The sequence below is a fragment of the Megalops cyprinoides genome, chromosome 2 (assembly GCF_013368585.1).
Source record: "Megalops cyprinoides isolate fMegCyp1 chromosome 2, fMegCyp1.pri, whole genome shotgun sequence".
Taxonomy (NCBI): domain Eukaryota; kingdom Metazoa; phylum Chordata; class Actinopteri; order Elopiformes; family Megalopidae; genus Megalops; species Megalops cyprinoides.
In genome coordinates, this window is record NC_050584.1 from 2,979,443 (window position 1) to 3,007,137 (window position 27,695).

At 45.7% G+C, this 27,695-nt stretch overlaps 1 protein-coding gene across 1 annotated transcript; it reads right to left on the reverse strand.

The window, feature by feature from the left end:
- On the reverse strand, window positions 1–27,661 carry kdr (kinase insert domain receptor (a type III receptor tyrosine kinase)). Its single transcript, XM_036521829.1, has 30 exons — window positions 27,491–27,661; window positions 25,499–25,595; window positions 24,837–25,051; window positions 24,204–24,325; window positions 23,744–23,912; window positions 23,113–23,249; window positions 22,484–22,658; window positions 19,004–19,121; window positions 18,453–18,628; window positions 18,071–18,227; window positions 13,162–13,282; window positions 12,525–12,633; window positions 11,952–12,299; window positions 11,292–11,438; window positions 10,923–11,054; window positions 8,785–8,891; window positions 8,449–8,584; window positions 8,092–8,196; window positions 7,895–8,008; window positions 6,424–6,512; window positions 5,738–5,891; window positions 5,315–5,412; window positions 4,736–4,858; window positions 4,458–4,569; window positions 3,703–3,802; window positions 2,731–2,836; window positions 1,991–2,118; window positions 1,046–1,130; window positions 665–750; window positions 1–262 (listed from the first exon to the last, which is right to left on the reverse strand). The coding sequence occupies exons 1-30, from the start codon at window positions 27,582–27,584 to the stop codon at window positions 49–51; spliced, it is 4,074 nt and encodes a 1,357-aa protein (XP_036377722.1). The 5' UTR covers window positions 27,585–27,661; the 3' UTR covers window positions 1–48.
- Window positions 27,662–27,695: the final 34 nt, after the last annotated feature.

Below are 27,695 nucleotides of genomic sequence, written 5' to 3' on the forward strand. Positions count from 1 at the left end.
GTCTGTGGTACTGGGGGCAGAGGGAGAGTCTGGGGGTGGAGGGGGTGTCTACACTGGGGGTGCACTGTAGCGCACCTCCACACCATACTTCTGTGAGGTCTTCAAAGGGGCCTTCATCATGACACTCTTCTTCAGGATCATCTCCTCATTGGCATAGATCGGGGTGTCAGTGTCGTCTGAGTGATACCCCGACTGATATCCGCTGGTCTGGTTGGACGACTCAGAAGCCAGAGACTCCCTGCTCTTGGAGCGCAGCAGAGGACTGTGGGTAAATGGGTAAGCCAATCAGAATAAATGTTCTGAGCACATGATGGGGTAAGCATGTGGGGATGACAGTAAGTATAATTGAGAGTATGATAATGAATATACTGATGAGCATGGTGGAGAGTATGGTGACAAGTACACTGGTAACTATGGTGATGAATATAGTGGTGAGTATGATAGGAAATATGATGAGTATATTAGCAAGCATGGTAATGGGTATGGTAATGAGCACACTGGTGGTGAGTACGGTGGAGAGTATGGTGATGAGTACAATGGTGAGTATGGTGGCGAGTATGACGGAAAGCATATTGAGGCTGGGTCAGTGTGTAAAAGTGTAACACATGGTGCTGCAAGGGGTATCTGGGAGAGTATTTTTGATGGTGTGGGAGGTGGGGCTCACCTGAAGGTGGGAGTTTGGGACAGCTGGGGATTCAGGTTCTTCATCTCCTCAGGTGAAAAGTCCATCCTGCTGTCTGCCTGCCCATCCTGCCAGCGAGAGCACAGCATGAATATCACAGAGCAGCTTTCAGTGCAGGCATTTCAGCAGAAGAGTGAGTCTGTTAGATGACACAGTGCGAGTGGATGGGTGGGACAGCCAATCAGAGAGAGGCACAGAGTGACTAAGACAGGCGATAGCAAGACACAGGCGAGGAGCTAAGTCTCATTAGTCAGTGAGAGGAAATGTGCAGTGTGATTGATGCATTGCATGAAAGCAGTCTGGAAAGTGCTCCTGAGATAGATGAGGACGGTAGAATGAGATTGCGACCCTGGCGACATTCACCATGACGACGCTGTGTTCCGCCATGATGTCCTCCAGCACCTTGGCTGTGACCACTCCCCTGCATCTCTCGCTATGAGGGGTGAATCTGTGTGGGCGTGGTGGGGGGGTGGGGGGAGATGTACAGTTATTCCACGATACATCCACACATCCACCGCTTTACACTGTGCCTAGGCCATGTTTCCAGAGACCACATTCAGCAGCATTTACACTCAGCTACGCTCTGTATCCTGGGGAGGGACCGGCTCCCTTCAGTATGAGCTGTACTCAATATCCCAGGGAGGAACTGGTTCCCTTTGGTATGAGCTGTACTCAGTATCCCCGGGAGGGACTGACTCCCTTCGGTATGAACTGTAAGTTCAGAACCCCAGGGAGGGACTGACCCTCTTCGGTATGAGTGGCTCCAGGCAGCATATGAAACTACTGCTTCCAGGCCCTGGGAAAGACATTCCTCACATTCAGCAGCGCTTAGATAACAGCACCGCCAGCTGCCACATTCCTGTCCATCAGATTCACCTGCTACAGCACACTGCACCTGCACTCTTTGTAGTGACAGTATATCAGGGTATGTAGTGCCTGTACTCTCCATGGTGAGAGTATATTAGGGTACACAGTGAATGTACTCTCTGCAGAAAGGGTATATTAGGGAATACAGTGTCCGTACTCTCTGTAGTGAGGGTATATTAAGATATACAGTGCCTGTACTCTCTGTAGTATGGGTATACTAGGGTATACAGAGTCTGTACTCTCTGTAGTAAGGTATATTAGGGTATACAGTGTCTATACTTTCCGTAGTAAGGGTATATTAGGGTATATAGTGCTTTTACTCTCTGTAGTAAGGGAACATTAGGGTATACAGTGTCTGAACTCTTTGTAGTAAGGGTATATTAGGGTATACAGTGCTTTTACTCTCTGTAGTAATGGTATATTAGGGTACACAGCACTGACCTCAGGGTGGGAGCGTTGTCGTAGTGGAACTGAACGTCAGTGCCGTCCTCCAAGGGCTTGCAGGAGTAAGATGCTTCAGACACTGCCTCCAGCTGCACCTCTGTCACAGGGATGTAGTCCTTCCCACCCTGCAAGGGTCAAAAGAAAACCACAAACCACAACTACACATTGGTACTGCATTATAAACACACATCCTCACATCAAAACTGCAACAACAATACATACTAACATCAATACTGTTACAACATCAGCACACATCCTCATATCAATACTGTAACATCAACACTGTAACACCAATACACATCCTCACATCAACACTGTAACGTCAACACACACAGCGACATTCCGCTTTTAACCACAGTACACACACATATAGACAATCACAGAAACAGACACACATTGCCACAATCCCATCTATGCAAACATAAACTATCACAGAAAATAATAACACATGTAATCACATCAGTAGGAAGCCAAACAGATCCAGATAAACACAGTCTTACCTTGGGCACACCAGGCTGTGGATCAGATTTCTGTAGGTCTGTGTTAAGTGTGGTGTTCAGCGCAGTGCTGTGTTCATGTGTGTGTTTGGGGGGGGGTGTTTATGTTCTGAGTGGTGTTCAGTGAGGGCATTGATCTGTGCTCATTGTGCTGTTTTGTGAGCAATTTAGCTGTGTTTAGTGCTGTGTTCAGTGAAGGGTTAGTCTGGTGTTCAGTGTGGTGTTGAGTATTTCACCCACCTGTTGCGCGCTGGCCTGGAGCAGGTTCCCTAAGTGTTCGACCAGCTCAGAGAAGGTGGGTCTGTCTGTGGGTCTGTCCAACCAGCAGTCCAGCATGGTCTGATATCTGCCGAAACACACAGATACACAGATACACGCACATCAACACATATGAGCACACAGATTACACACACATCAACAGGTATGAATACTCAGATACACACACATAGACACACATGAACACAGATACACACACATTACCACATATGAACACACAGATACACGTGCATCAACGTGTATGAAAAGACATATGTATACACGCAAGAACATGTGCAAACACACACATGCACACACATCAGTATAGAAAGTACAACCACATATACACATCATTGTAAATGAACATACAGACACATGCATAAAGATGTATAGAACAAATACATGCTTTGCACATAAGCATGAATGCACTTATGAACACATACAAAACAACACAAACACGAATGAACACGCACACACTCACACACACACAAACACACACACACACACACACACACACACAAACACACACACACACACACTCACCCACACACACAAACACACACACACACACACTCACACACACACAAACACACACACACACACACTCACCCACACACACAAACACACACACACACACACTCACCCACACACACAAACACACACACACACACACTCACCCACACACACAAACACACACACACACACACTCACACACACACAAACACACACACACACACACTCACCCACACACACAAACACACACACACACACACTCACCCACACACACAAACACACACACACACACACTCACCCACACACACCTACACACACACACACACACTCACACACACACAAACACACACACACACACACTCACCCACACACACAAACACACACACACACACACTCACCCACACACACCTACACACACTTAAATCGTGCTGCAGTAAGACTCACATCTCAGCGCTGGCATACTCAGGGGCCCTCATACGGGTGCCCTCCTTCAGCCTCCTGCAGAAGGCCTCGTCTATGGCCACGCCTGGGTATGGAGACGCGCCTGCAAACACGGGTACGAACCACATGTCAGGCCAGGTAACGGGAGAGTCACAGTGCAGCAAAGACAGAGACACAATGCAGGGAAGAGAGAGACTGCTTCACAGTTCAGGTAGACAGATGGTTCATGGTTCAGTTCAGGTTTCACAGTTCAGAGGAAGTGGGGTAAAGTTTAGGTGAGGCAGAGGGACACTCTGAGGTGAAGTTTAGGTGAGGCAGGGGCACTGTTTCTGGTAAAGTTTGGGTGAGGAAGAGGCGCTGTTTCAGGTAAAGTTTAGGTGAGGCAGAGGGACACTCTGAGGTGAAGTTTAGGTGAGGCAGAGGCACTGTTTCTGGTAAAGTTTGGGTGAGGAAGAGGCGCTGTTTCAGGTAAAGTTTAGGTGAGGCAGAGGGACACTCTGAGGTGAAGTTTAGGTGAGGCAGAGGCGCTGTTTCAGGTAAAGTTTAGGTGAGGCAGAAGGACAGTTTGAGGTAAGTGAAAGCTGGACACATTCAGAATAAGAGGGATGAGTGTCAATGACAAAGGGATTGTTTGGTCACAGCACGGTCTTAGCTCCACCGCAACACAGTCACAGCATGGTCACAGCACGGCCACAGCAGCAGTCACACTCCAGCGGTCACATTGCGGTCATACTTTAGCTGATTTGGCTGAAGCTCACCCAGAGAGAAAATCTCCCACAGCAGCACTCCAAAGGACCAGACGTCACTCTGTGTGGTGTAAACCCGGTCAAAGATGGTCTCCGGAGCCATCCACTTCAGAGGCAATCGAGCCTGTGAGGAAATAGGGAGAGAAAGAGGGAGAGAGAGGATGAAAGAGAGAGGGAGAGAGAGAGTCACTCTTTGGTGAAGGAGGTCTCTCTCATTAGGCTGTCCTTCAATGGAAGCAGTACTATGAGAAGGTGAGTGTTTGGAACGTGTGGATCTGGAGCGTACTCACGTCTCCCTTCCTGACATAATCGGGGTCTTTATAGATGTCTCGCGCCAGGCCAAAGTCACAGATCTTCACCACATTGTTCTCAGAGAGAAGGATGTTCCTGGCGGCCAGGTCACGGTGAATACACTGAAACACACACCACATCTGTTACACTGAAACACACACCACAACTGCAACACTGAAACACACATCACACCTGTTACACTGAAACACACATCACTCCCGTTACACTGAAACACACACCTGTTACACTGAAACACACATCACTCCTGTTACACTAAATCACACACACCTGTTATATGCAAAACACAACCTGTTACAATAAAAAACATAACAACACCAAAAACACACAACTTACTAGTCACATACCTAACACACCACACCAGTCACATTCACAACAGAACACACTAGTGACATATTAAGCACACAACAGACACACTCATACACAATGAAATGATCAAACTGCTAAGCCACACAGGCACATCAGAGAGATCTGGTGTTTCCAGCATTTCTCTGACTGCAGTACTGGGCTTACATATGTATCATGGTGTAGAGCTTTCATACACTAGCAGTGATGCTAACCTTGCGTGAGGACAGGAACTCCATGCCCCTGGCCACCTGGAAGCTGTAGCTGATCAGGTCCTCCATGGTGAGGTGGCTCTTCTCTGTGGTATCACTTCCTGCAGAACACAGACCATGAGACACACACATTCACTATGAGACACAGACAACACACCCATATACAAACTTGTATCACACTTACACTCGTAACACGCACACAGGGAAACTCACAGCTGTTGCACATACACTTAAACACATACATACACTAATTCATACCTGTAACACACTCACACAAAAAATACAAATCACAAAAAATGAACACCTACACACACACACGCAAAAACGCGTACATACATAAAATCACAAGCAGGAACAAACAATGACACATTGATGAGGATCTGATCTGTCACAGGCGGAGTCAGTCTGCTGAGCGAGAATCGGTACCTTGGAGCTGCAGGTGTGCCTCTGAGGGGTCCTCCAGGAAACAGGAGCCCCCTCTGTAGGTGTCCAGGTGAGCGCTTGTCCCCAAACCCAGATCCCCCTCGCTCAGGTCCTCTTTCACCTGGGGACTGTCCTTCCAGGACTGCAGGGGCTTCCTCTGTCACCCCCAAAGAGACAGAAAACACATTCACCCCCAAATGGAGCAAAGGAAGGCTCTGAACGGTCAAGCAACCAGCTCTGCACCTATCACACATGGCTCTGAGCCATCAATCAAACAGCTCTGCTCCTCCTTCCTCTCTTCCTGTAGGGTTGGTTCTGACACACAGAACTCTGCTCCCATTCGCTGACACGCGTCCAATCAGAACAGCTGATTCACAGCGCATGCACAGAGGCACTAGAGATGAACCTACATTTTTTTGCCAGGGTACGAAGAAGGTAGTTATTAAGTTACTTCAGTCTAATGTTCATGTTGGGAATGTATGGATTATTGTGGCCAGGAGGATTCTGCACACAGCTGGCTGCTCAGAGACCTCACTGCAGCCAAAGCGGGGGGGGGGGGGGGGGGGGGGGGGGGGGGGGGGGGCGGGGTAGTAGTCATGTCTTCTTAGGTCGACACAATGGCAATGGAAGCATACACATCACAGCAGCGCATCAGAGAGCAATGCTGGGCAGAGACACACTCTGATCACCTTGAAGGGGCTGTATGATCCACGCTGGCTCTTTAGGTAGCTGGAAAGGTTTCCATACTTGCAGTACTCCACAATGACCATCAGCGGACCTGCAGTGGGTGAGAGAGAAAGAGCAGGTGTCAGAGGACTGTACATCAGTTCCTGTCGCTCCAGGTTTCACACCAATGATCAAATCATCAGCCAAATTATCATACTATATTGCTAAGGCAACCAGTGTTACCCATTTTTAACTAAGAGTGAGTCTGTCTTCATCACTAAGAGTGTCATCACTAAGAGTGAGTCTCTCTCTCCCATCACTAGCTAAGAGTGAGCCTCTCTTTCCTGTCGCTAGCTACGAGTGAGTCTCTCCCATCACTAGCTAAGAGTGAATATCTCCCATCACTGGCAAAGAGTCTCTCTCATCACTGCCTAAGAGAGAGTCTCTCCCATCACTGGCTAAGGCCCTGTTCACACCTGGCATTAAAATGTGTCCCCACTCTATATACATAAATAAACACGTACATCATTTCCATTTGCAAATGTAAGTTTAGGCATCATTTAAAGGTCTGTTTGAACGAATTTTGTTAGGACTGTCACTATGAAATAATGTGTGTTGTATCTGTAAATGAAAACCTAGTTGACTAGCAAGCTAGATTCTGTTCATCACTGAAATTAAATACCCTTAACTCAGTTGCAGCTGATCTTTTGTTAAATTCTGTTTATGGTTGGAAAAAGCAGAAACCCTAGATTAGAACATTTTGAACCTCACTGTATTTGTCTGGCACCTTGCCAGTATGGTTGAATTAAATAGACTGAGCAAGATAGTTACATTATTCACTGCAATGAAAATGTTTCATAATGTGGTTTAATATCAAAGGGTGTTTGCTGGTTTGCTAGTATTGTGAATACATTTGTGAATTACTTTTCTAAAACTGAAGCGCGCTTGTTATGGAAGAAGGGACATTCTAAAACACTTAACGTGAGAAGGCTTAATGTGGCTTAATGTTCCGAAACAGCGATCAATGATCACCAAATTTCTCTGGGACATCTCTTATCGTAAACATTTCCACCTGTCAAAAAAATCAAAACCGAAATCCTATGAGTATGGATGTTATCTTACATCGAGCGTTTTCCTTTCCTTTGATGCCCATTATAAGGAAAAAGCTTAACGTGGCTTAATGTTCCAAAATAGCGTCCACAGGTGTTATGCGTCTTGGGTGCGTTTACACCTGTACTTAGCGCTGTCCACTTGTGATCGGATCACCCAATACAGATGTTAATGCCAGGTGTGAAGAGTGAGTCTGTCCCATCATTGGCTAAGAGTGAGTCTCTCCCATCATTAACAGTGAGTCTCTCTTTCCCAGCACCAGCTAAGAGTGAGTCTCTCTCTCTCTCTCTCATCACTGGCTAAGAGTGAGTATCTCTTTGCCATAATTATCTGAGCATAATTCCCTTTTCCCTTTTGCTCAGAGTGGCCAGTGGTGGTCATCACCTCCAGGTTTGGTGCAGGCTCCCAGCAGGTTGACCACGTTCAGGTGATGCCCGATGTGAATGAGGATCTTCAGCTCAGACATCAGGGCTCTGTACTCGCTGGAGGTGGCACCCTCTGTGGCAGGGAGAGGTATAAATTAGCACATTCAGAAGGTGCTTCTGAGATCAGAGAGGGCAGGTGTGTGTGAGGTGCGGTACCTTTCAGCATCTTCACCGCAACTGTGGTGCAAGTGGCAGCCTTCTCGATGCCGAACGCAGCCGCCTCCACAACCTGCCCGAACGCTCCTCGCCCCAAAGGCTCCCCTAAAAACACCAGAGTGTGTCAATGCCTCACCCCTGAATCTAACACTGCGTGAATCATATTCCCAGTGAGTGAGTGAGGGACCTGCAAAGGTCCAAGCATTACCGTCCACAATCTGGGGAACCGTGCAGCCAGAGCTGAAGGCTGAACATGGCTATAATTCACCTCACATTCTCCAAACATTTACATCTCACAGAGGAGCTGTGTCTTGCTTCAGTGTGTAACGGCCTCTGCTTCAGTGTACTGACTCTCACCCAGCTTCAGACGGTCTCGAGGAAACTCCCACTTGCTGGAGTCGTAGGTGAGCCTCTCACAGTGCTCGTCCATGGGCAGGTCCTCTGAGTCCACGATGATGGACAGGTAGCCTGTCTTCAGCTCTCCTCGGGTGGGCTGGAAGGCGGGGGTGGGGGGGGGGGGGTTACATAACGCCTACGTGTCACAACTCTTGTTCCACACACTGTCCCACACAGCCACCTTCATTAGGCTTTCAGAGGCCTCTCTCCGCAATCAGTGGTGCTGAGAACCATGCCAGTGGGGGAGATAGGGTCGGGGGGGGGGGGGGTCAGAGGGGGAGTCAGGGGGGACATTACCCTCTTTCTGCTGCGGATCACAAAAACAATGAGCAGCCAGAAGAACATGGCGATGACCACGGCACCAATGGGCACAATCAGCTCCACGTTGGTCTTCTCCTCTGCACCTGAAACAAAGCCCAACACCTTAACAGCTCCACTCCCTCACCCAAACCCAGTCCCCCTTAGCGGCTAGGGCTGTTACGGTATGGATTTTTTCTTATCTACGTATCCCCGCAGTTCGGCGGTTTAGCCGCCAACACCCCCCCCCCCCCCCCCCAGCCCCCACCAAAAAAAAAAAAAATTACGGTGTCTTTAAAAACTAAACAAAAGGTCAAGAACGCATGCAGCTTGTAAATTAATGTGGATAAGTAATAAAACAGTCTTCTTTATTCTTCAAACAGCAAATGATATGCTTTAGGCAAAATTACAGCTATAATAATAATAATTAGGCTATAGCCTGATTTGGCTTTTTCAAAGTGCAACATAAAAAGTTGCAAAATTGCAAACGCCGCAGGATGGTTAATTCTAAAACGTGATTGTAGATTAGACGTATTTCCTCGCGAGACGGATCCTTTTTTCCTACAAATGCGGCATAGTGCCTCGTCCAAATTCGCCGGCTGCCCCTTGTCGTCTGGCTCAAAGCCAAAATGTGCCCAAATTGGCGACATGACTTGACTTGCATTTAAAATCTAAGCCAAACGGTTTACGTTATGCTTCTGTCTTTTATGTCTGTGTATTGTGAGTGATAATTTAATTGAACGTTATCTCTAGATATCACAAGTACTCAAGCCTAGAAATAATTAATAATAATCAGACACACACATATGAAATCCCCTATCTGTTTAATGGACTGTCCCTCCCCCTCACGCGCGAAGCTGAAGCAAACAGAAAGTGAAAAGTTTTGTTTCTCCAGAAGCTCTGGATGGAAGGCAGTCAATGATGATAACTAAACAATGACTATTGTGTTTACATTTCATATCACACACCATATGCACTCCTGTAACTTTCATCAGCAAAAAAAATGAAATACTAAATTGCGGTGATGACGGTAATGAGCTCAACCCCGCGGTATGCATCACATCACACTCCTCACCCAACCCCAGCCCTCCCTAACGGCTCCGCCCTCTGCATCTGCGAAGGGAGAGAGAGACCCCCGAATCCCGACCTGAACCAATCACAGAGTTCAGCCACAGGGAGTAAAACAGTGCTGATAGTGAGTGACTGACAGTACATGGTAGCCCCAGCCACTGTGGGATTCATCTTAAACTCTTAATTCCATTACAATCATTAATTAATTTTATCTGATTAAGCTCTTAACTGACCACTGATACACAATTTATGTGATTTATTATGTATCTGGGGGTAGTTGTTTTGTTTACAGATAATCCAAACAGCTGCTCAGAATTGGGGCCAATATCAATAAATGTAAACAAACTTAAGCAGATTCAAATTATATCAGTATTAGTATTAGCACTGTAAACAGCATTTCTTTTGAAAATAAGTAACAGTTGCATAATCACAGAGATGCAAAAATGTGATTGGTATTCAAATAAAAGCTTAATTAATGCAAATTCACTGAGAGCTAAGCTGGGGTGGACACCAGCATCCGAAACATGCGGGCGGCCAGCCACTGCTCTGGCCCTAACCGTGTTAATGACCGCGCATGGAGATGGCCCTCACACTCATACAGGCCCTCATACAGGGAAAAGACAGCCCTCATTAGTGGCTCTGTCCCCTCATTAGTGCCAGTCTGTGGGCAGTAATGGGCGTCACAGCAGAGGGCTGGGCTGGAGAGACTGCAGTGCTCCCATTGTGCTCAGACCTGCTTTGTTTTCTCTGTTCCCACGGGGATACAGGCTAACAGGCCCTCCCTCTGCTTTGTTTCAAAGCTATTTTTGACCTCAGGCACTGAAAATAAAGGACAAAATAGGAAAAACAATAATGGGACATATTCTGGGTGTAACATTCAAAGGAATATGAATTCTGAAAAATCAAAACCTGCAACGACGGTGCATCAGTCACAGTGACAGTGTTAGTGAATTCACCAGGTTCCTTGGTGCTCAGGTAACCCTGTACAACTGAACACAGGAAACGGACATCAACCCGTCCATGCCTGAGCTTGATTGCAGGCATTTCCTGTGAGGACTGAGACTGACCTTCCACAGAGAGAGAGGCGCTGGAGTAGTCACAGCCCTGGCTGTTACAGGCCAGGCAGGTGTAGCGGCCGTTGTCTTCCTTCTTCACTCGCTGGATAGTCAGTGTCCGGTTCCCCTTGCTCAGAACCACACCTGCGGGAGAGACAGCTGCACAGGTGAGGCTAATCCCTGATCAGGAGGAGCACTAACAGGTGCTCATCTTCCCCTTGGGATGACTGTGAATTTTGAAAACACAAAGGTTCTGAGAGGCTACGAGAGTCCTAGGACTGCATTTCAGTGAGAAATTTCCTAAATGGTACAGTAAATGGTGGTGATGGACCGATCGATTGACTGCGATCGACACTGGATTGCACCTGTGCCATCCCTTACCTGATCCCTCCGCCAGGGTCTTGTTGTTTTTGATCCACAGGACCGTTGGAGCTGGTGTTCCGGTCACTTCACACACGAACGAGGTTGTATCACTCACATTCACTCTCTGGTCAGTGAGATTCGCCAAGATCTTCGACACCTGAAGGGCTATAAGAGGAGAGACAGCGGTTTCTCCTGAGCGGTGCAGAACAGCGCCTTACAAAGGGTCCTAAAGGGGACACTTACGAACCTAATACCCCACTAATAGACCGCCCACTTCTGCCAAAGGAAAGAGACCCTAAAACCAACAGCACCTGTTCCCTTACATTGCATTCATTTAGCAAACGCTCTTATCCAGAGCGACTTCCAGCACAACAGAACATAAGTGTATCCATTCAATTTAAATGAGCAACAGTGTCAGACCAAGCAAACAACACTCCCAGACCGGTGAGTGTGAGCATAACACCATTCAAACACTACCACAAGTTAACTTGTGCAACCTGACTAGACAAGGGAAGCCAAGTATACTACCAAATATACTACCATACATCAATCACTAGATCATAGTTTGTATGAAACAGAACATTATTTCTATAAAAGAATAAACCATGAAAGCATGGCCATAGGTCACGGGAGTGAGGTTCAGAGCACTCTCCCCAGTGGTGCTCAGGTGAGCAATACCTCTGAGAGCCAGGTTATGCAGCAGGCAAGTCCTCTCATGGGTTTTGATGTTCTCCACCTGGCAGACGTAGAGGCCCTGGTCTCGGTGGGAGACGTTGGTGAGGGGCAGTTCCAGGGTGAGGTTGGGGCCCTGCAGGCCGGAGAGCACAGCTTGGGGGAGGGGCTGTTTGGGCAGGGTGAGGGCGCGGCAGGGCTGCACTGGGGGGTACTGAGCTGGGTTCGTGACATTGGTTCCTACCCAGAACCAGTGCAGGTTGGTGTAAATCAGCTGGTCGGCCTTACACTTCAGAACCACACTGTCCTGCACCAGTGGCTCCCGGGACGGCCACACACTGAGCTCCAGGCCACCTGCACACACACACACACACACACACTCTCATTAACTACACACCAACACATATACACACACTCACACTCACTTTAACTGTACATACAGCCATTAGCTACACATGCACACACATACTTTAACTTACAAGTATACGCCACATACAAGCTTCTACACTGTCACTGTATACATACATTTATATTACATACACATATACATGTTACACACATACACAGAGGTACACTCACGTGTCACGTGAAAGAAGATGACCCTTTCATCATGGCCGACTTTGTTTGACGCCACACACCTGTAGAGAGCATGCACCTCTGCCCTCTGGATCTTCAGCGAGCTGACAGTCTACACACAGAGATAATGCATTACTCTATGCACCCAGAGAGAGGCAATGTATTACCATACACACAACCAGAGGAAATGCATTACTGTACACACACACAGATAATGCATTACCATATACAGAGAAAGATAATGCTTTACATATATACACATATACCCCTACAAGGCCAAACTATCCCTCTCTTGCACTGTTCAGATATACATATAAACTACATACAACCCCACACAAAAAGATATACATCTATTTTGAGCTAGATTAATTGTAAACAAAATTAATGCATTGTTCATTTATGATTCATAAACAAAATTGACTGAAGGCCTTACAAAACAAGACAACAAGAAATGATCTAGTTCTGCTGCAACTTCCTGTTTATCAAGGTACCTGACTGAGAAAAAAGGCTGTTTGGGACCTGCTTTATGAGAGTGGTCAGTGTCTGTGGTCAGGGTGTGGTTACGGTTGTGTGAGCAGTCAGTGTCTGTGGTCATGGTGTGGTTGAAGATGTGTGAGCGGTCAACGTGTTCGGTCCTTGCCTTGTGGGAGCGGTCAGTGTCTGTGGTCAGGCTGTCGACCGGGTTCTTCCCGGTGTTATTTGCAATGTCCCTCCATTTGCTGCACTCCTTCTGACTCATTCCTGATTTCCATCCCGCTGACCTGCAGAACCAAGCAGATACAGCTGAGATCAGGCAACACACACACACACACACACACACACGACTTAACAAACCCACTCACATACACACACACAAACATACACACTGGCGCACACACACGTACACACACCAGACCCATGGGGCAGGGAGCACAGGGCATATTGTATGTGTGTATTTATAGCTTTGGGTGGATGAGGTTCTCACACAGTGGGGCTTGGAGAAGAACAAAAGATCATGAAAGACAGAAACCCAGAGGGGTGAGAAAGAGGGGGAGGAAGAGAGAGAGAGAGGGAGGGAGAGTAAGAAATCAAATCAGCACAAACTGAAATGAGTTCATTCACAAGTGGTGATGAACAAACTGATAAAGAAAATATACAATAATAAAGAAGGAACATTTTACATGTGGGAGAAGAATTCATGTTGAAAGAAAATTTGCCTAAAAATATAATCAGCTACTTAAACAATCGTCCTACATTGCAATGAACATAGGTCCAGCAACACCCAGCTTAACCCTGCTGCAGAGTTCTGTGAAAGCATTGCAAGAATTCAAATACAGAACAATGCATGCAGGGCAGAAATTGGCCAAAACCCAGCATTTGTTATTTTTCAAAAAGGGCAGTTTTGGAAACACCTAAAAAAAATGCTAAAAGCCGAATGCAGAAAAGACCCTCCTCAGACAGCCAGCTCTGGGGCTCCCTGCATCAACCACTAACCACATACAGCCTCATTAAAGCTATCAGCCGAAACCACATTAAAACATAAAAAATACACCCCAGCATCACCTACTGAAACACAAACGTCAATATACAACATACAGAGATTGGGACTGAGTGAGATACAGTGACTGAAGGAGAGGAGGAGAGAAAGAGAGTGAGAATGTCCCAAGTAGAAGTCAAATAGGCTTTTCACCATATCACCTCCCAACTGACCATATTAACACCATAAACACCCTAACAGGCAAATATGGGCTGCTGTAGAAACTTCTGAAAAGTGGTGCAGGGTTTTGCCGTTATCCACTAAACAGAGAACTCAGTAGAATTTGGCTTTGCTGGAGCAATACTGCCAGACACAGGCTCTGACAGTAAACCTAAGACAGACTAAGTGATCTTCCAAAACAGAAAATACAGAGCAGCCTGCAAACTAATAATACCTGGAGCTAAAGATAAGCTCAACAGACAGTTTCAGCCTTGCTGTAACTGAACTGCAAATGAAAGTTTGCACATCATTTTTTTACCATAAAGAGACAATTTCAAGCAGATGCGCCAGGATTTGAACAAACTGCACTAACTGCGTTATACTGCCAGTGAAATCTGGGGTCTGCTTACACATATTTCCAAAACAGGGAGCTGCTAAGGGAGTTTCCACCTGAATCTCCAACTGAACTGAGGGGGGACAGAGAGAGATGAACGAAAGACAGGGAGGTAGAGAGAGAGAGGGAGAGAGAGAGAGACAGCAGGAGAAAGAAAGGGAGAGAGAAAGAGGGAACGAGAGGGAGAGAGAAAGGGAGAAAGAAAGGGAGTGAAAAGCGGGAGAGAGGGAGAGATGGGAGTTGCAGGAAGGAGCCGTCTCGAGAGCGCACTGTATGAGAACAACAGGAAGTGGAGCAGGACAGTGAGGAGGAAGTGAGGCTGTGTGTGGGGCATAGATAAGGGTCTCCTGAGAGGAGGGGCGGGGGGGCTCCACTCACACAGATATCCCAGAAATCCTGGCAACAACATGGAGAGAACACACCAGGAAAACACAGAACAAGCAGAGAACAGAGAGGAAACATGGAGAACACACAGAGAACAGGCAGAGAACACACAGAGGAAACACAGAGAACAGGCAGAGAACACACAGAGAACAGGCAGAGAACACACAGAGAACAGGCAGAGAACACACAGAGGAAACACAGAGAACAGGCAGAGAACACACAGAGAACAGGCAGAGAACACACAGAGAACAGGCAGAGAACAAGCAGAGAACACACAGAGAAGACACAGAGAACAAGCAGAGAACACACAGAGAATACACAGAGAACACACAGAGAAGACATGGAGAATACACAGAGAACAGGCAGAGAACACACAGAGAAGACACAGAGAACAAGCAGAGAACACACAGAGAATACACAGAGAATACACAGAGAACACACAGAGAACAGGCAGAGAACACACAGAGGAAACACAGAGAATACACAGAGAACAGGCAGAGGAAACACAGAGAACACACAGAGAATACACAGAGAACAGACAGAGAACACACAGAGGAAACACAGAGAACAGGAAGAGGAAACACAGAGAACACACAGAGAATACACAGAGAACACACAGAGGAAACACAGAGAACACACAGAGAAGACATGGAGAATACACAGAGGAAACACAGAGAATACATAGAGAACAGACAGAGAACACACAGAGAAGACACAGAGAACAAGCAGAGAGCACACAGAGGAAACACAGAGAATACACAGAGAACACACAGAGGAAACACAGAGAACACACAGAGAATACACAGAGAATACACAGAGGAAACACAGAGAATACACAGAGAACAGACAGAGGAAACACAGAGAACAGGCATAGAACACACAGAGGACACACAGAGAACAGGCAGAGAACACACAGAGAACAGATAGAGAACAGACAGAGAATACACAGAGAACACACAGAGGAAACACAGAGAACAGGCAGAGAACACACAGAGAATACACAGAGAACAGGCAGAGAACACACAGAGGACACACAGAGAACACACAGAGGAAACACAGAGAATACACAGAGAACAGGCAGAGGACACACAGAGGAAACACAGAGAACAGGCAGAGAACACACAGAGGAAACACAGAGAACACACAGAGAACACACAGAGGAAACACAGAGAACAGGCAGAGAACACACAGAGAACAGATAGAGAACAGACAGAGAATACACAGAGAACAGGCAGAGGACACACAGAGAACAGACAGAGAATACACAGAGAATACACAGAGAACAGACAGAGAACACACAGAGGAAACACAGAGAACAGACAGAGAATACACAGAGAATACACAGAGAACAGACAGAGGACACAGAGGAAACACAGAGGAAACACAGAGAACAGGAAGAGGGCACACAGAGGAAACACAGAGAACAGGAAGAGGAAACACAGAGAACACACAGAGAACAGGCAGAGGACACACAGAGGAAACACAGAGGAAACACAGAGAACAGGAAGAGGAAACACAGAGAACACACAGAGAACAGGAAGAGAACACACAGAGGACATGGGGGAGAGATCTGTGGGGGTGCCTGACATTTCTCACTTCTCATTTCACTGCTGTGTTTTAAACAGGCAGTTTGGTCCATTGTGTTCAGACTGTATGCGGCTGCCCAACTCCTGCATCAGACTTCTGCCTCTCTCCCCATCTCCTCTCTCCCTCTCACTGTCCCTCTCTGCCTCTACCTCTCTCTGCCCCCCTGCCTCTCTCCCCATCTCCTCTCTCCCTCTCACTGTCCCTCTCTGCCTCTACCTCTCTCTGCCCCCCTGCCTCTCTCCCCATCTCCTCTCTCCCTCTCACTGTCCCTCTCTGCCTCTACCTCTCTCTGCCCCCCTGCCTCTCTCCCCATCTCCTCTCTCCCTCTCACTGTCCCTCTCTGCCTCTACCTCTCTCTGCCCCCCTGCCTCTCTCCCCATCTCCTCTCTCCCTCTCACTGTCCCTCTCTGCCTCTACCTCTCTCTGCCCCCCTGCCTCTCTCCCCATCTCCTCTCTCCCTCTCACTGTCCCTCTCTGCCTCTACCTCTCTCTGCCCCCCTGCCTCTCTCCCCATCTCCTCTCTCCCTCTCACTGTCCCTCTCTGCCTCTACCTCTCTCTGCCCCCCTGCCTCTCTCCCCATCTCCTCTCTCCCTCTCACTGTCCCTCTCTGCCTCTACCTCTCTCTGCCCCCCTGCCTCTCTCCCCATCTCCTCTCTCCCTCTCACTGTCCCTCTCTGCCTCTACCTCTCTCTGCCCCCCTGCCTCTCTCTCTGTCTCTCTATCCCCCCCCCCCCCCCCCCCCAATCTCTCCCTGTCCCCCCCTCTCTCTGTCTAAAATTCCAGCATCTACAGTCCTGTCTGCAGGCTTGCTGAATGGAAAAGTGTTGTATGTTTTCATTGACTGAAAACACTAATTGCAACAATCTGAACCTGGTAAACATTATAAACTGCACAAAATATACACAAACTCAACACTTCAAATTACACAAACTGAACACTATAAACTACAGAAACCATACACACACTGAACACTGTAAACTACACAAGCTATAAACAAGATTGTAAACCACAAGCTATACACAAGATCGTAAACCACACAAACTATACACAAACTCAGAACAATAAACAAAAACTATATACACACTGAACACTATAAACAACACAAACTATACATACACTTAACATTATAAACAAAACAAACATAAACTGATCATTATAAGCTACACAAACTATACACAACTTGAACATTATAAACCACACTAACTATACACAAACTGAACATTATAAACTATAAAAACTATACATATACTGAAAACTATAAACTACACAAACTATACACACACTGAACACTACAAACTACATGAACTGTACAGAAACTGAACACTATACATTACACAAATGACAAACTACAATACATGATAAACCATAGAATATAACCAACTACACACAATAAGCTAAGGACTACAGCTGATCTTCGGCTGCAAAGTAAATCTCTGCTGAGGAGGACACATACATTGTAATTCCCACACGTGTGCATGCACACCCTGATCATGTGACGTGGAACTCACAGGAAGCTGAAGGGGCAGTCCTCGCGGGGCATCCACTGCCACTGGATGTGCACAGGAGAGGGGAGTCCTCGCGCCGTGCACCGCAGCGTGGGGCTGCTCCCATACATGTGCACGTCACTGTCCTGTGCCACCTCCTTCTCCAGGATCTGAGGAGGAACTGCATGCAAAGGACAGCATGTAATCACAAATGAGTAGTACACTCTGTGTGTTAATCATTTCTGCATTTTCATAAAACATTCAGCGCCTTCTTTTACTTTTGTCTTATTTGTATTTAAAAGGAGTGACTGTTGCCCAAATACAGCAGACTGTGGAAGGAGAGTAAAGGAGGGGAGAGGAGAGCAGAGCAGGATTAAGGAGAGAGGAGGGGAGAGGGGGATGTTACCATTGACCAGCAGCTGGAAGGAGCGCTGTTGCTCCTCCTTGGTTGTGGGATTCCTCAGCACCACTGTATAATTCCCAGCATCCTTTTCAGCAATGTCATGGATGGTGATCATGTCCCTCCCAACCCGCACCCGGTACTTCAGCTCCTCCCTGCTCAGAGGCTGCCCATTCTTATACCTGCACACACACACACCGAGGAAGAGTTACACACACACTCACATATAAACACACACACACATACTCACATTACACACACACCAAGGAGTTACACACACATACACATACACACACACACACACATATACACATTGAGGAGTTACACACACACACACACACACACACACCAAGGAGGAGTTACACACACTCACTCACACATACACACACACACACACACACACACACACACACACACACACCGAGAAGGAGGAGTTGCACACACACACCCACAGAGGAGAAGTTACACACACACATACACCGAGGAGTTTCACACACACACACACACACACACACACACACACACACACACACGCACACACACAGAGGGTATCTCACCACTTCAGTTCTGGTTGTGGATAGGCCAGGTACTTCACAGGGACCTTCAGCACTCGGTCGCTTACGGTGGTCTCGACAGTCTGTGGCCACACCCCATTCAGCAAGATAAAGGGTTTCTCTGCAGAGAGCAACACAACAGTAGCACCTCAGCTACACAACCAACACAACAACAACACAACCATCACAACAACAACCCAACAGCAGCACCTCAGCCACACAACTAACACAACAACAACACAACCAAAACTACACAACACGACACCATCAACACAACCAACAAAATAACAACACAGCTAACACAACAGCAGCACCTCAGCTACACAACCAACACAACACAATCAAAACAATGGCAGCATTTCAGCTCAGCTATACAACCAACACAACTAACACCTCAGCAACACAACCAACACAACAAGCAATACAACCAATACAACAACACAACTATGGACTCAGCAACACAACTATGACAACAAGCAACACAACCAACCCAACAACAACACAACCAACACAACAGCAGGGCCCTGTTTCAGAAAGCAGGTTTAGTGAAAACTCAGAGTTAGTTGACTCAGAGTTGAAGGAAACTCTGGGTTTTTGGTTTCACAAAGCCAGTTCAGCTTAACTCTGAGTCAGTTACTACGGCAGCATACTCCGTGAAGCTAACCTGCTCGCTGGCAGGATTTCTTCAACTAACCCTGAGTTTCTCCTCTTCTTTAGCTGAAGCCTGCAGACTGAAGGAGGTGTCAGACATGGCGTGTCCTTTTCTTGAAGAGCCAGTTGATATTGAAGCACAAATACTCAGATACGCAGAAATCTCCATCGGGAGAGGGTGATCAGACCCCGCTTGGATGTTTTATCATTCCCTGATGATTATCTGTTTGAGTGTTTCTGTTTTTCTGCACAATCGATCATTTATCTGAACAATATTCTCAGCCCTCATATCGTTCATATGACACATTGTGGACATGCTCTCAGTTCAGAACAAATTCTTTGTGTTGTATTTCGTTTTTTTTTGTTTTTTTATTGCCAACGGGAGTTTTCTAGGCTATATAACATCTGTGACGCTGAGCAGATTTGCTGTTTACAGTTTTTTACAACCGTTTTCACACTTAGGTCAATACCGTGGCCACTTTTTCAAAACTCTTAACACAGTGTGCTTAACAACCATGCATATCAGTTAATCTTTCATGCAAAATGCACTACAACCACCAAAATACTTCATAATTCACCCAAAAGTGACTCATGTTGCCATAACTATAGCAAATGCTCTCTCCCAGCAGACTACTTTGTCACTCAAAGTACAATGGACTGAAAAACAGGAACAACTTGAAGCATTGCAAAATGCATATATTATGTATATATATATATATATATATTATATTTATAAGTATATATATTATATATTAAATATATTTGCCGTATCCTCTGTTTTAGCATAGATTACTGTAGTGTTGCATTTAAAAAAAAAGAAAAAAAGAATGACACCTCTTTAGAGTACATGTTGTAATACCAAACAAATCTGAAATACTGCAATATGCCTCATGGCAGCTCTATGCTACAATTTCTGAGGTATACTATAGTACAACAAAAAGTCTGCAGATGCTTTTCATTTCTAGTACAGTAAGTGAAACAACAACACATGATACTACCACTAGAAGTCTGCTGTAGTCCTAATGCTGATCCATGGTGTACATGTATTTTGGGTCAAATTTTTATGATTTTCACTGTGACAGAGTGCTGTCACTACGGTTGAGTGTGCGCTCTGACTGCTATATCAATGCGGTTGGCTCTTTGGTGTCGTGGTCAAAGTTGCATGGTTGGTACCCCGTAGACCCGGCTTTGAGGCTAGGTGGGGTGACTGCTCTCACCCTTTGCTACATTCGCATTTACTGCAACATTCTCCCTTGCCTTGAACATTTAGAAAAAAATCTTTAGCATATTTTATCCACCCCTACAATCCCCCACGCCCCATAAATATTTGAAGCCAAGCAGCTATCATGACACCAAGAACAAACTTTTTGATCTGTTGTTTTGCCTGTCACAATACTTTAGATACTACTATTGAGTGTGGTAAATTTACTGTAGTTGCATTCTTGGGTCACTTTCTCTCACAAAAAACTGAATAAACTTTCTGCTAAAATCAGAATAATCTGTCTTATTTCAAGCATATAGTTTCATTTGTCTGTCAAAATGCAGCATATTTTCATCTACAGTGATCTAAATTTCATTAGGTTTTGAACAGAAAGTTAACTGTTTTGAACAGAGTATCTTAATGTCTGCAAAATTTGCTGTAGTTATACAGAATTTTTCTGGTGGTGAACATTGACTGAGAGAGGTATTCATGAATTTCGGAAGAAGTGGTGATTGAATGCATTTTGTATCAAAGCCATGCAAAGTATATCAAAGTATTCACAGTTTAGTTCACATAGTCTACTGATATGGTGAATGTGTTAAGTGTTTTGAAAAAGTGGACATGGTATTGATTGTAAAAAACTGTAATATGCTGTTCTGTTTAATCAGGCTAAACAACATCACAATTGCTTGTAATGAAATTATACCTTAACTGTTAGAACTATATTTTTATATTTCATCTTCAGTTGCTGCCAACTAGGTTTTGTGCCTGTTGGGTTGCACCAACATAAATATTAAACACACACGCACACACACACACAAACACACACACACACACATTATAAAAAATGTGTGGAACACTCGAGATAAAACTTTTCTTTTTTTCAATTAATACACACGCATTGACTCGGTCAGCAATTTTCTGCTGCTACTATGCTATATATACTCATATTCTGCATATGCATTCATTAATATTTCTAACTCCACTGGGGAGAAGTGGGAGGATCGAGCCCTTTTTTCTCCTGTTGCCATGATGAATCATGTTATCTGAATTCCATTGATGAGGGCTTTTTATCTCCTCATGCACGTGCTTTACTCGGGGTTAACTTAACTCAGAGTTGATTGAACTAAATGTTATCACCTGTTCTGAAACCAAAAACTCTGAGTTTGACAGTTCAGAGTTAGTCAACCCAGAGTTCAGGTTTAAACTCAGAGTTTGTTAAACCTGCTTTCTGAAACAGGCCCCAGAACTTCAGCTAAACAACCAACGCAACAACAACACAACTAATACAACAGTGACCTCAGCAGAGTTAAAACAACGCCAACAAAATATAACAACTTCATCAAAGTTACACCAACACAAAACAGAACAACAAACTCATCACACAACAGCAAGTCACCCACCAACACATGTGAATAGATAAAACAACACAAAAAAGAACAATAAATTCACCAGGGGGTAAGACACGGCACAAAACATCACAACCACAAACTCATCACACAACAGTGAATCACTTGTAAAAAGAAACGGCAGAATGACACAACTCATCAGACAAAACACAGCTGCAGCCTCACTCTAAACCATCTGTTACATTATGCTGGACGGGCCATCAGAGAGCAATGCTCACATACCGTACACCACCAGAGAGGCCCTGGCGGTTCGGGACATTTTCCCGCTGGACGCAAGGCAGGTGTACTCTCCCGTGTCATTGACGGTGACATTTTCAACTGTCAGGGTGCTGGACAGCTCCAAAGAGTCCCACAGCTTCTTCTTATGAGACCGAGTCTCTGAGCCATTCGCCAGCACCTGATGCATGCCACAGACATTACATTACATGACATGACATTGTTGTCATTTTGCACCTGCTCTTATCCAGTTATAAATGGATAATAGATATAACATATAAGGTATGTAGATATAAATGGATTTTATCCATTTATGCAGCTGGATATTTACTGAAGAAATTCTGGGGTACCTTGCCCAAGGGTACAAGGTACAATGTGAAAGAGACTGGAGATCTGTCTTACCATTGCTGGAGTTTTACTAAAACTTAATGTCTTTTACTGAAATTTACTGTCATCTACGTAAAACTTACTGTCTTTTACTGCAACTTACAGTTTTTTCTTTACTTTTTGTTATAGTTAACTCTCATTTGAGGTGCACAAAGTTCAGGAATGTGATGCCACCACATCAGATGTTCCATACCGTTATCCTTCCGAAAGGCACCCCCAGGCCCTATGCACTCCTCCCTTCCCCTCACCTTGCCCTGCGGGCAGGTCCACTGGAACTCAAGGCCCACGTTGAGCTCGGTGTGGGCGGTGCAGTTCAGCAGCAGCCGCTCCCCCACTGCTAGCCGCTGCTGGGAGGGGCTGAGCGTCAGATCGTAGATTTTATACCCTGCAGGAAGGGAGGAGCCGCAGCAGTGAGCAGCTATTGTTCTACAATACAGCCTGATCAGTGCTGTTACTCAACTACACACACACACAGAAAACACACACTCTCACACACACACACCCATACTCACCACTCACACACACACAGACACACACACACACACTCACACACACACACACACTCTCACACACACACACCCATACTCACCACTCACACACACACAGACACACACACACACACACACTCACACACACACTCACACACACATGCGCGCACATACACACACTCATCAGCAGCAGCAATCAGTTTCCCTGTGCCACAGATCCTCATTACCTCTGCCCATGCAGTTAACAGCCATTACATTACACACTGGTCCCCTGTCAATGTAATAACCACACCACTCCAAATACAGGGAGAACAACCCATTTCATGTTGCTGTGAGGCATGAGGAGGATGAAGACTCACAGGTCAAACAGGAGGCTAGAGCCGCGTCTTACCCACGACTGCCACTATGTAGAGGGAGGACTGGAAGGTGTCATTGTGGATGCGTGTCTGGCAGAAGACCACGCCTGCATAGCTGATCAGGTGGCTGGGCACAGTGAAGCCCTTGCGGCTGTCCCACACAACCTCGCGGCCATTGGGGGTCAGCTCCTTCTTTGGATACTTCTGAGAGACAGAGAGAATCACGCAGAGCTGCAGATCAGAGACAGGGCAGAACCAGGCCCGCACAGGCACCAGCGACCCAGCAGAACTGGGCCCACACACACGCCACCCTCTTAGCAGTACTGGGCAGAGTAGAAACTAGCGAGATGCTCTATAGGCCATCTGACCTAAACCCTGAGCAGCTCTGAGCCCTACAGAAAGTGTGCTGTAGTTACAGACACTGAAAATACGCACTGAGCTTACACACTGAAAATATGCACTGAGCTTACACACCGACACAGTGAGGGCTCATACCGTGTAGAGAGTGACGTTCAGATCCTCCACAGACACCAGGCAAGGTATGACCACCTGCTGTCCCTCCCGGATGAACACCACATCGTAATTCTGGGAGGATCGCACAAATGGCACCTTATAGTCTGGAATGTTCCAGAGAGAGAGAAGCTGACCGTCAGCACAGCAGCTCATAGTTAAAAATCATCACTACACCCTGAAACCAAAACAACATTACATTACATTACAAACAACTAGCAGAGTTCAAACAGAAAGGGCATCTGAGTCACACAGGCAGTCAACAGTCACACCAAAGACCGAAACTGAAAGACAGGCAAAGGCATTCACTTCCACAGGAGACAGGTAAAGTAGGGAGCATGTGAGTCTGACTAACGATGTGTAACTACGGTTAAAACTGTGTGAGTACAAATGCCAGTGTGTAAGTGTGGTCAAGAGTGTGTAAGTGTGGTCAGGAGTGTGTAACTGCGGTCAGGAGCGTGTAACTGCAGTCAGGACTGTGTAAGTACAGTCAGGGGTGTGTGAGTGCAGTCAGGAGTATGTAAGTGTGGTCAGGAGTGTGTAAGTACAGTCAGGAGTATGTGAATGCATGTGTAAAAGTGTCTTTTGATACTGTCAGCAATATGTGAGAGCGGTCACCTTGGACAAAGACATAAACCGCCACAGAAGTCTTCCCGTCCTCAGCAGGCAGGTCCCTGTAGGAGCACCTGTACTCCCCCGTCTCATTAGCAGTGGCCTTGGTGAGGACCAGAAAGGTGCAGAAGAGGCCTGAGCCACTGCAGTCAGCCAGAGCCAGCCGGCCTTCGGCGTAGCTGCGATTGTAGGGGGTCTTCCACTCCACATGCTGTCGGCCACTGCAGCCAGAGAGACGCGTTAGGGAGACATGCCAACCATGTTCAAGCATAACGCAGGAGCTGGAGCTGGAGGAGACCTCTCTCCTCCCATGTCTGAAGGGTGAGCCCATTGTGTTCAAATGGATTATTAACTCGTTCACTGATTTTGAGAAATTACAGCACTGTAGCACAGTGGTAAGGAGCAGGGTTTGTAACCAAAAGGTTGCTGGTTCAGTTTCCCACTTGGGCACTGCTGTTGCACCCTTAGGCAAGGTACTTAAGGTACTTAACCCAGAACTGCCTCAGTAAATGCAGTTCGCTAGATCTTCACAGATGAACACATTGAGCACCCTGCGTTACACTACATGCAGGACTGATGCTTCTGTGTACGGCACAGCACAGTCAGAGCCACGCACTCACACTGTCTGCCTGTCCCACACTGTACCCGCCAATGCTCCTCCCTCTCACCTGCACCTGAGCTCCAGCGCATCGCTCACGTTGATCTTGTGAACGCTACCTGGGATGTTCAGTCTCGGGGGGTCGGGAATAAACTTCAGCTCTATTCCTGAAACGCACGAGAAACCCATCAATCAACAACTCTCTCACAGAGAAGAACCCCCTTATTCATCACCTCACCCAAAATGTGGTCTAGTGGTAAGTAGCAGCGCCAAAAGGTTGCTAGTTCAATTCTTTGTTTGGCTACTGCTGTTGTACGCTTGGGCAAGGCACTTAACGTACAAGTGAATACAGCTATATGAATGGATAATATGCATTCATATAGCTGTAACCTATGCAACCTATGTCAGTATGCAACCTATGTCAGTCGCTCTGCATAAGAGAATCTGCTAAATGTTAATAATATATTTTAAAGTAACATCACTCAAAGCAAAAAAAAATAAAAAACCGTATTCACCACATCACTCAAAGCAACATGTCGCTCAAAACATCCGCTATGAGCAGATCACTCAAAAAGTCGTCTTTAAACTCTGGACATTCCACACATATCGAGGGTCGTTGGTCCCTGAAAGCTCTCTCTCCCTGACGCCCTGGGCGTTTTAAGATTCACCCAGCAAGAGGGATGAAAAGTTCGTATCCAGCGCGCACTGCGCACTCAGGGCCACTTTCCGCAACAGAAGCAAACTGCGTTATTCTGTCAAAACAGGAAGCGGCGGCAGATGTCCCAGGGTTCACCCCACGGCACGCTGTTCTGGGACTGAGGTGGGGTTCCTGTTCCAGAGGATTCAGGGGAAAGGATACGGACCGCACAGCGGACAAACCTTCAAGGGACCGCGCCGTTCCCGGGAATGTCACATGTCTTATCACATCTAAGCGCATATAAAGTTTTATTCAGGAGAGTAAGGTGAGCTCTGGAACTATATAAACGATATATAATGAAACTCTTTGGGGATCCATTCCACTGAGTGATTGAATCCGTTATATTAAAACAAAAACTACATATTTCTGGGAGAAAACAGAATGGAATCCAAAGCCTTCCAAACTATTGTTTTACCTCCCCAAACTTTAATAAATCAGGAATATCGGCAATGTTTTCTCAGTATTGATAGAAACAGTTTCAGTGAGATCCAAATCAAATTTGGATTGATGTAGAAAATATTCTTGAATAGCTTAAGTATAAGATGGCATTAATTACCGGAGTATTAATAGGAGCTGGGAAAAACAGTGCTGCATATTTATTTGGACTGAGGATCTCAGAACAGCTAAATGTAATTCCCAGATTTTTTTCAGAATGTTCCGCAACTTAAATGCCCATGCAAAGCGTCAGTGACCGTCTTTTTCTACCGAGATCAGAGAAATGCCACTTCTCTAAGCTCTTTGAAAATTTAACATAGAAAAATATATTGAAATCTGTGTTTTAGTCAAGTCAAGGCTTTGGATTCCATTCTGTTTTCTCCGAGAAATATGTGGTCAATAGTGCAATTTATTTTTAATATTACGGATTCAATCACTCAGTGGAATGGATCCCTAAAGAGTTTATTATATATCGTTTATATAGTTCCAGAGCTCACCTTACTCTCCTCGCCATTTTGAAGGACAAGTGACAAGTGAAATTACAATAGATATCGATTAGTAGCAATATTATAAAGGCAAACAGAAATTTTAGACAAAAGTTTGCATGGTATTTTTTTCTGGTACTCCATCGAAGTCATGTTTCCTTGAAATGAAATCCATTACGTCATGACCCCAAGAATAATGAGAGAATAATTTGAGAATAATGAGAATAATTTCGTGCCTTATGCAAGGTAGAAAAAGTTATTGACAAAAATACGTTTTTGATACACCGATATTTGTTTTGTTTTTTTTTTTTCTTTTTATCTTATGACGACGAAGAGGGGGCGAACATCAAATAAAGACAGATAAAACACATTTTATGAAAGGTTCATTAATCCTTATATAGTCTATAAGTATGATTGGTTAAAGTAAATTATCCATAATTCTTACCCATCACGCTGGTTCTTCGCAAAAGGCCCAGCAGAAAAATGACCAGTACCAGAGTCATCTTCCGACCACATGAAAAAGCACTTCCACAACTCATGCAAGAGAGCAAGTTTTATCTCTTCATCTCAAGTGAGTTGGATAAAATTGTTTTTTTTTATTATTATTACTGTTATTTTTTTATTCCACCGTATAAAAAAAAGAATATTTG

What these genes read in the sequence shown, in the direction of transcription:
- kdr (XM_036521829.1), bottom strand. Translation starts at nt 27,584, where the DNA reads ATGAGTTGTGGAAGTGCTTTTTCATGTGGTCGGAAGATGACTCTGGTA. An exon ending in GGTTTATGTCTTTGTCCAAG is followed by an intron (nt 24,326 to 24,836) that starts GTGACCGCTCTC and finishes GGAACATTCCAG; the next exon opens with ACTATAAGGTGCCATTTGTG. An exon ending in GATCATACAGCCCCTTCAAG is followed by an intron (nt 5,892 to 6,423) that starts GTGATCAGAGTG and finishes TGGGGGTGACAG; the next exon opens with AGGAAGCCCCTGCAGTCCTG.